The sequence below is a fragment of the Bufo bufo genome, chromosome 1, assembly GCF_905171765.1.
Source record: "Bufo bufo chromosome 1, aBufBuf1.1, whole genome shotgun sequence".
NCBI lineage: Eukaryota > Metazoa > Chordata > Amphibia > Anura > Bufonidae > Bufo > Bufo bufo.
In genome coordinates this window covers 94,322,048-94,331,365 of record NC_053389.1, presented here as the reverse complement: position 1 = coordinate 94,331,365, position 9,318 = coordinate 94,322,048, and the positions used below count along the sequence as shown (strand labels likewise).

At 37.8% G+C, this 9,318-nt stretch overlaps 1 protein-coding gene across 3 annotated transcripts in view; it reads right to left on the bottom strand.

The window, feature by feature from the left end:
- Positions 1-394: 394 nt before the first annotated feature.
- Positions 395-9,318, bottom strand: part of LOC120997037 — a 72,298-nt gene continuing 63,374 nt past the window's right edge. The window contains exons 3-9 of one of the 3 annotated variants that reach the window (XM_040426944.1): positions 8,054-8,109; positions 6,371-6,391; positions 4,193-4,228; positions 3,765-3,791; positions 3,337-3,363; positions 2,926-2,952; positions 395-607 (exon numbers count right to left, since the gene is read on the bottom strand). In XM_040426944.1, coding sequence (XP_040282878.1) covers positions 486-607; positions 2,926-2,952; positions 3,337-3,363; positions 3,765-3,791; positions 4,193-4,228; positions 6,371-6,391; positions 8,054-8,109 — 316 coding nt within the window. In that variant the 3' untranslated portion in view covers positions 395-485. The remainder of the gene's footprint in view (positions 608-2,925; positions 2,953-3,336; positions 3,364-3,764; positions 3,792-4,192; positions 4,229-6,370; positions 6,392-8,053; positions 8,110-9,318) is intronic. The other 2 variants (XM_040426950.1, XM_040426968.1) reach the window with 2 other exon arrangements.

The window sequence follows — 9,318 nt, the reverse complement described above, 5'->3', positions numbered from 1 at the left end:
TTTCTCTCGACAAAATTTTTTATATTACATAAGGCTACAAATTTTACTTCATTTAAATCCTATTAACCCATCAGATTTCTATCATTGCGACCTGCTGGTAGAAAATTTTTGAAAAAGGGTCAGAATGAGTCACCATCAGACTCTCTATCTTGATCCCTCTCAACAAAGAAAATGTGACCATTGAGCATGACCAGTCACAAAAAACAGTGACAGGCTAGGAACCCTTTAAGCATCAGAATGGGAGCAGTAGACGATTGGTGAGAATTTTTTTCACATTTTTTAAAGCCATTCTGACCCTCTTTTGAATATTTTTACTGTACAGAAAACCAATTTAATGTATAGTTAGATTTTATGGCATAATCTAGATTGGCTTCTCTTAAGAAATTAGATTTAGTTTCAGAACAATAAATCATGTACCGTATATATAACTGAAAACATTTTTTTTTTTTTAAATGTCTATGAAACATCCTCTTGTACGACATCCATTAGACGCGATGCTTGTTGGGAATCAGGAGCAGGCTGAGGACCATACTTAAAGCCACAGATATAAGACTGGATTGGTCTATAGAACCTGCACTTGTGGTTTGAACTACACGACTGGTCGTTGCTGCAAAAGGAAATGATAAAAAACATTACTCAGTAGTTTTACAAATATGTTTTATAATACAAATGCTAGTATAAAGAATATTTCCTCCAGCCATAAGAAACTCTTGAGTGTCTTCCTTTCAGTATATGTTTCTTTAAAACTATGACAATATGTCAGCCATTAGGCTCCAGAGTTACATGCACAGAACCTGTATAGTAACAGAGTAGCTATGGCTCCAAACTGAAGACCCATAGACGCTCTAATTCAGGGGTCCTCAACCTGCGGCCCTCCAGCTGTTGTAAAACTACAACTCCCACAATGCCCTGCTGTAGACTGATAGCTGTAGGCTGTTCGGGCATGCTGGGAGTTATAGTTTTGCAACAGCTGGAGGGCCGCAGTTTGAGGATGCCTGCGTCTAATTGATGCAGTGTGGTACCACCCTATTGTGGAGATTCAACCTCAAAGGAAATGCTCACATTTTCCCAAAGAAGTCAATAGGTTGTTTTTTTTAATTTCCTTTTAGTTGCCATGGGGCATTACTATGGGGGTTAAATAAGTTTCAGTCACACTATAGGGGTTAAATAAGTTTCAGTCACACCTAATCCTGGGAGGCTGAAAGAACTCCACAAGGTCATAGCCTCATAAAAGACTATCATGGCATGATAGCCGAGCCTGTTAAAATTTTTATATTAAGACTCAGTTACTACTCGACCAGTGTCCGCAGGTAGTTAAATGATTAGAATTGCTGGTGCTTAGCCAGATTGTACAGAAAATAAAATAAAAAAATGAGCAAAAATTTTTATGATCAATAATAACAGAATGATGTTCGATTTTTAGAGTTTAAAAAATTTGGATGAAACTTACCTGCACCAGAAGTTTTAGTAATGTCTGTGTGACTAGCGTTAGTTGGTGCTGATATGCAGAAAACACTATGCAGGTCACCTTTATTTTTTCATAAATAAATTGTTCTCCTTTTCATTCTAAGGCTGGGTTCACACTTCAGTTATTTCCATCAGTTTTTGTGAACCAAAACCAGGTGCAGGTCAAAAACACAGAACAGAAGGACATTTTTCCATTATACCTTATCTCTGTGAAGGCTTTACTACTGGTTTTGGCTCACAATAACTGATGGAAAGAACTGATCAAATAACTGAAGTGTGAACTTATAGGATCTCAATAGCGGGGAAAACGCTTCCGTTTTGTCCCCACTTATTGTCAATAGGGACAAAACTGAACTGAACAAAACGGAATAAATCAGAATGCATTCCGTTCCGTTTGGTTGCGTTCCCATCGTAGACAGAATAATGCTGCAAGCAACGTTTTTCTGTCCACGATGTGGTGCGGAGCAAGACGGACCCGTCATGACTCACAATGTAAGTCAATGGGGGCGGACCCGCTTTCTCTGACACAATGGAAAACGGATCCGTCCCCTATTGACTTTCAATGGAGTTCATGACGGATCCGTCTTGGCTATTTTAAAGGTAATACAACTGTTCATAGCAGATGCAGACGGTTGTATTATCGTGATGAAAGCGTTTTGCTGATCCATAACGGATCCAGCAAAAATACTGGTGTGAAAGTAACCTCTAGCAGGGGGACATAATTAGAAAAAATAAATAAATCAATAACGCAAATTGCCTTCAACTTGAGGCTTCAAGAAAACTTCTATACAGGTGGCATGATACCGCTCATCCACTTGCAAAAAATCATTTTAATATGGCTATGGAACCATCTTTGATATATGGTAGGAATATAGCAATATACATCCATTTTACAACTCGATTCTCATTTTTATCAAAAAGTGTTCTCCTTACCTTAGAATTACTTTAGATCAACTGTCTACCCCAGATGGAAAATCAACCTTTCATATTTTAACCATGACATGTAGCTAGAAATTTAAAGAGCACACAACTTTCCTCTATCATAGAAATCACGTTTGATCCAATTTGCTTATACTATAGAACAATTGGTCACTGGTAAATTACGCGGTAAGGCCACGTTTTAGTGAGTATGGGCTAAATTGGCTGAAACTCTGTGTGAGCCTGTCTTCTTCTTAACTTTGTAGATACTTGAATTCTGGCTTTGCTTTCTGCATTGCTACATTGTTAAAGATAGCCTGTCATACTTGTTTGTACTTCTTGTACTTCTCTAGTCCGTATCGTATTAACCCTTTGTTTCATATTCTTGCATATTTCAGTTGTGACAGATTTGTAATATCCTACTTCTTCAACCTATGAACAACTCTTATTATACAATCAAATGTTTTTCCTTAGTGAATGTTTATGTTTATAAAAAATTTAACTTTTGACAATGTATATGACAATTTGGATGAAGTATACCTGTAGAATTGGTAGCAGCGACTGGTGCTGGAATGAAGAAAGACATATGCATCAGTTTTTTCATGTGTAGTTTTTTTTATATTCATAATAAAATAGAAATACATGATTTTTTGGGATCTAAGTACTGTTTTTTTAATGCTTCATTAGCTGAATAACTAAGGTTTTGACATTTCTAAATGAATATTCAACAACTTAACTTGGGCTCGGAGAAGATTGAGAAGCAGAAATGGTAAACAACACTTGCCGCTAAGCACGCTTCTATTCCACGTCCATGCTCACAATAAAATTTCCTATTTCAACTCTTATTATACAATCAAATGTTTTTCCTTAGTGAAAAAACATTCAATGAAAATAGGTTTATAAAATTTTTGTACTTTTGACAATGTATATGACAATGTGGATGAAGTATACCTGTAGAATTGGTAGCAGCGACTGATGCTGGAATGAAGAAAGACATATGCATCAGTTTTTTCATGTGTAGTTTTTTTTATATTCATAATAAAATAGAAATACATGATTTTTTGGGATCTTCTCCAACCAGGATAATAAGTACTGTTTTTTTAATGCTTCATTAGCTGAATAACTAAGGTTTTGACATTTCTAAATGAATATTCAACAACTTAACTTGGGCTCGGAGAAGATTGAGAAGCAGAAATGGTAAACAACACTTGCCGCTAAGCACGCTTCTATTCCACGTCCATGCTCACAATAAAATTTCCTATTTCAACTCTTATTATACAATCAAATGTTTTTCCTTAGTGAAAAAACATTCAATGAAAATAGGTTTATAAAATTTTTGTACTTTTGACAATGTATATGACAATGTGGATGAAGTATACCTGTAGAATTGGTAGCAGCGACTGATGCTGGAATGAAGAAAGACATATGCATCAGTTTTTTCATGTGTAGTTTTTTTTAAATTCATAATAAAATAGAAATACATGATTTTTTGGGATCTTCTCCAACCAGGATAATAAGTACTGTTTTTTTAATGCTTCATTATCTGAATAACTAAGGTTTTGACATTTCTAAATGAATATTCTACAACTTAACTTGGGCTCGGAGAGGATTGAGAAGCAGAAATGGTAAACAACACTTGCCGCTAAGCACGATTCTTTTTCACGTCAATGCTCACAATAAAATTTCCTATTTCAACTCTTATTATACAATCAAATGTTTTTCCTTAGTGAAAAAACATTCAATGAAAATAGGTTTATAAAAAAATTTTACTTTTGACAATGTATATGACAATGTGGATGAAGTATACCTGTAGAATTTTGTGAGTTGGTAGTAGTAACTGGTGCTGGAATGAAGAAAGACATATGCATCAGTTTTTTCATGTGTATTTTTTTTTTTTTATTCATAATAAAATAGAAATACATGATTTTTTGGGATCTTCTCCAACCAGGATAATAAGTACAGTTTTTTTTAATGCTTCATTATCTGAATAACTAAGGTTTTGACATTTCTAAATGAATATTCAACAACTTAACTTGGGCTCGGAGAGGATTGAGAAGCAGAAATGGTAAACAACACTTGCCGCTAAGCACGCTTCTATTCCACGTCCATGCTCACAATAAAATTTCCTATTTCAGATACAGACTGGGGCTTATTTAATAGGAAAACAAAGCAATCTACACTGCGTGCAGAATTATTAGGCAAATGAGTATTTTGACCACATCATAATCTTTATGCATGTTGTCTTACTCCAAGCTGTATAGGCTCGAAAGCCTACTACCAATTAAGCATATTAGGTGATGTGCATCTCTGTAATGAGAAGGGGTGTGGTCTAATGACATCAACACCCTATATTAGGTGTGCATAATTATTAGGCAACTTCCTTTCCTTTGGCAAAATGGGTCAAAAGAAGGACTTGACAGGCTCAGAAAAGTCAAAAATAGTGAGATATCTTGCAGAGGGATGCATCACTCTTAAAATTGCAAAGCTTCTGAAGCGTGATCATCGAACAATCAAGCGTTTCATTCAAAATAGTCAACAGGGTCGCAAGAAGCGTGTGGAAAAACCAAGGCGCAAAATAACTGCCCATGAACTGAGAAAAGTCAAGCGTGCAGCTGCCAAGATGCCACTTGCCACCAGTTTGGCCATATTTCAGAGCTGCAACATCACTGGAGTGCCCAAAAGCACAAGGTGTGCAATACTCAGAGACATGGCCAAGGTAAGAAAGGCTGAAAGACGACCACCACTGAACAAGACACACAAGCTGAAACGTCAAGACTGGGCCAAGAAATATCTCAAGACTGATTTTTCTAAGGTTTTATGGACTGATGAAATGAGAGTGAGTCTTGATGGGCCAGATGGATGGGATTGGTAAAGGGCAGAGAGCTCTAGTCCGACTCAGACGCCAGCAAGGTAGAGGTGGAGTACTGGTTTGGGCTGGTATCATCAAAGATGAGCTTGTGGGGCCTTTTCGGGTTGAGGATGGAGTCAAGCTCAACTCCCAGTCCTACTGCCAGTTTCTGGAAGACACCTTCTTCAAGCAGTGGCACAGGAAGAAGTCTGCATCCTTCAAGAAAAACATGATTTTCATGCAGGACAATGCTCCATCACACGCGTCCAAGTACTCCACAGCGTGGCTGGCAAGAAAGGGTATAAAAGAAGAAAATCTAATGACATGGCCTCCTTGTTCACCTGATCTGAACCCCATTGAGAACCTGTGGTCCATCATCAAATGTGAGATTTACAAGGAGGGAAAACAGTACACCTCTCTGAACAGTGTCTGGGAGGCTGTGGTTGCTGCTGCACGCAATGTTGATGGTGAACAGATCAAAACACTGACAGAATCCATGGATGGCAGGCTTTTGAGTGTCCTTGCAAAGAAAGGTGGCTATATTGGTCACTGATTTGTTTTTGTTTTGTTTTTGAATGTCAGAAATGTATATTTGTGAATGTTGAGATGTTATATTGGTTTCACTGGTAAAAATAAATAATTGAAATGGGTATATATTTGTTTTTTGTTAAGTTGCCTAATAATTATGCACAGTAATAGTCACCTGCACACACAGATATCTCCCTAAAATAGCTAAAACTAAAAACAAACTAAAAACTACTTCCAAAAATATTCAGCTTTGATATTAATGAGTTTTTTGGGTTCATTGAGAACATGGTTGTTGTTCAATAATAAAATTAATCTTCAAAAATACAACTTGCCTAATAATTCTGCACTCCCTGTATTCATATTTGTTTTCTGAATTGAAATGCAGGAAGAAACCAAAGTACACTGAGGAAACCTATGCTAACACACAAGATAGTAGGCAAATTTGACTATACAGATGGTGTCCCTGGTGAACCAAGATTTAACTCAGGACCTCAGGAGTGGAGGCAACAGCTCTAATCATTGAGCCACATTGATAGTCAACATGATCCCATAATTTAATATAATATTACAAAGAGAAAAAATGACATAAGATCAGGAGGCTTTACTAACCTATAGTTGTTTGACTGGTATCTGGTTGGAAAAAAGAAAACATCAGTTTAAAGTAATTCATTAGAAAGCAAATAGGAACAACTGACATCTGTAATTCCTATTTATCTAATGCTGAACTTGGACGAAGCATAACCATTGGAGGCAATGGCCTCAGGCGCAGCCATCCACCATGTCTAGAGGTGCATTGTCAAGCTTCCATCAAAAGAATTCCTGTATTAACATTTATCACCTACCCACAGGATAGGTGATAAATGTATGATAGATGGGAGTCCAACAGATGGGATGTCCGGTGATCCGGAGAGGTGGGGCTCCTCAGCATGAATGGAGAGGTAGTTCTCTGCTATCTTCTGCAGTCCATAGAAGTGAATAGAGCGATGTCTACGCAAGCACACTACTGTCACATTTAAACATGGGGCTTGGGGATCCCATTGGCCATATACCTGCAATCATATATTTATCACTTATCCTGTCCAATAAAGGTTGTTTATGGGGAAAAAACAGAGCTACAGCAAGGGTTTCCTTCAACCCAGGTAAAGATTCAGTTTTCTAACCAAAATCTGTATCTTAATACCATTGCCAATGTAGGGAGGCTTGTTGGTGCCATCCCCTTGACATCCAACACTTGGAACACAATATCAAACCACAGACTATGCCCTGTGTAAAACACTGGAGTGCACACACAGGGTTTCTGTCAGTCAACAATCTGAAGAGCAAAACCAGGACACTAGGCAAGACTAACAGTTACTGGGCAACAGGGGCCATGGGTACAAAATTATTGAACCTCATAAACACTAGACCTCTGCAGTGTTAATACTGGATGCAAAACCAATGGGTAGAATGAAATATGTTTAGGGTAGTACAATGAACCTGTCAGGAGCTTCCAGCAGGCTCCCTGGTTACAAACATCTTGGTTTTACTTTAAAAACTAGCTGGGAAAAGGGAGAAGCTTTATGAAAGCCCTCTTCTAGCTTCCTTCTGTCCAGCTCAGCATGATTGACTGACCTTTCCCTATTTGTGTTACTCTTCCCCTTGTTCCCATCTTATCTTTAAAGAGGTTATCTGAGAATTTAACATAGATGACCTAGCCTCATGATTGGCAGGGGTTTGACGCCTAGGACCCCAACAGATCTGCTGTTTGAAGAGGCTGTGGTGCTCTGTGAGCCCTTAGACGTCTTCCTAAGTTTTTGACGTCACTGTACAATGGTCATGTGTCCTAGGCACGGCTCAGTGCCATTCAAATGAATGGGGCTGACCTACAATTTCAAGCACAGCCACTATACAATGTACGGCACTATGCTTAGTAAGCTGTGTCGTGACAGCAGATCTCACTGGAGCTGCAGCTGAGTGGCAGGGGTGGCGGGAGCCTGAGGATAGGCCATTAATATACAATTCTTGGATAACCCCTTTAAACTATGGTGTTTCAGAATAAAACATAGTTTTGTGTGGAACCAGGGAGCCTGTCGATACTTCATGTTGCGCATAGTTCAAGGAGCATGAAACTTTTCACAAGTTCCTTTTAAACTACTGGAAATATACAATGAAACTGCCACACCGAGAAAAAGGAGACACGTTACAGCTTTCCAGTTTGGCAGGAAGGAATTTCACTCCCAAAGTATAACATAAAAAATATTCTCATGGTGCAATACTAAGAAAGAATTTTTATACAAGTTATCAGGAACTCACCTTGGATTAATGATTGTTGTAAAAGGAACGTAGTTGTGTCATTTTGAATAAAAGCCCTAAGAGAATAAAAAAGAAATGTGTCAGCTTCATTTCAAGCTGAAGTTCCACAGCATATACAATGGCAGCAAAGTGGATTAGATTTGAAAAAATCTGATCCTTGTGGGGCGGAAAAATTATACAAAAGAATATGCACATACAGTAACTTGACATTCCAGTTTTCCTGATTTTCATAGCAAATTTCATTGCATTGCCTAGAGGTGACAGGTCAAATCCACTGCAAAATTACAGTCAAAATCCATATATAGCTCAAGCAAATTTTGATACCGATTTGTCACAGATTTTGCTCTGAATCTACGGCAAACTCAGTGGCATTCTTATGCACCAAAATACGTCCGGATGTCCCTTTTTACTGAATATTCTATATGTTGTTCCTCTTTGTTAGATGTGTTAGATAATTTTGCTATTGGTATAAATCTGTGAAAACTTGAAAAACATTGTCCACACATTAGTTGGGACTCATTATGTCTTTGGACTGTGAGAGGAAACCCATGCAAACCCAGGGAGAACATGAAAACTCCATGCAGATGTTGTCCTTGGTCAGATTCGAAGACTGAACCACCATGCTGCTGTTTATGGGGAAGTTGGAAGAGATAGCTATTTTGCTTACTAAAAACTGGTTTTGCTTACTGAAAATACTATTTGTGTTGGGTAAAATAGGGGGAGGGGGTTTTCAGATGAAGCAATAGAGCATTGACCACTTACTTAATTGTGACATTTTTCACATTGTCTGGTGAAGTCCATGTTGTTTGGAGGGTCTTGTTACTTACGAAATAACCAGTAAACAGGGCACCTCCACTACAGGTTGTTCCTTGAGACCAGTTCCCTACTGGAGTTGACTGATTAACTGCTTGTAAGAGGACTGCGAAATTGCCATTTCCTGTCACATTAACTATAAAAAAAAAATTCAAAAATTATTGAAAATGATAGGGTCTGTTAAAAGTCCAAAACAAATTCAGAGTCCCACCTTACTACATACATACACATTGAAACTAGATTCTTAAATCAGCTTCAAACACAGCGATGATCTCATAAAGAAAGAGACAAGCATGAAGGGTATATTACACCTTTAAGGGGCTGTCTAATAAAATAATTAATACTCACCTTACCGATCCCTTGCTTCTTATGTTCCGATACTTCCTGTTTCCCTGCTAGGCTCTATTTCCTGATTACTTTCTATATACAGCAGATAACTAGAGATGACCAAA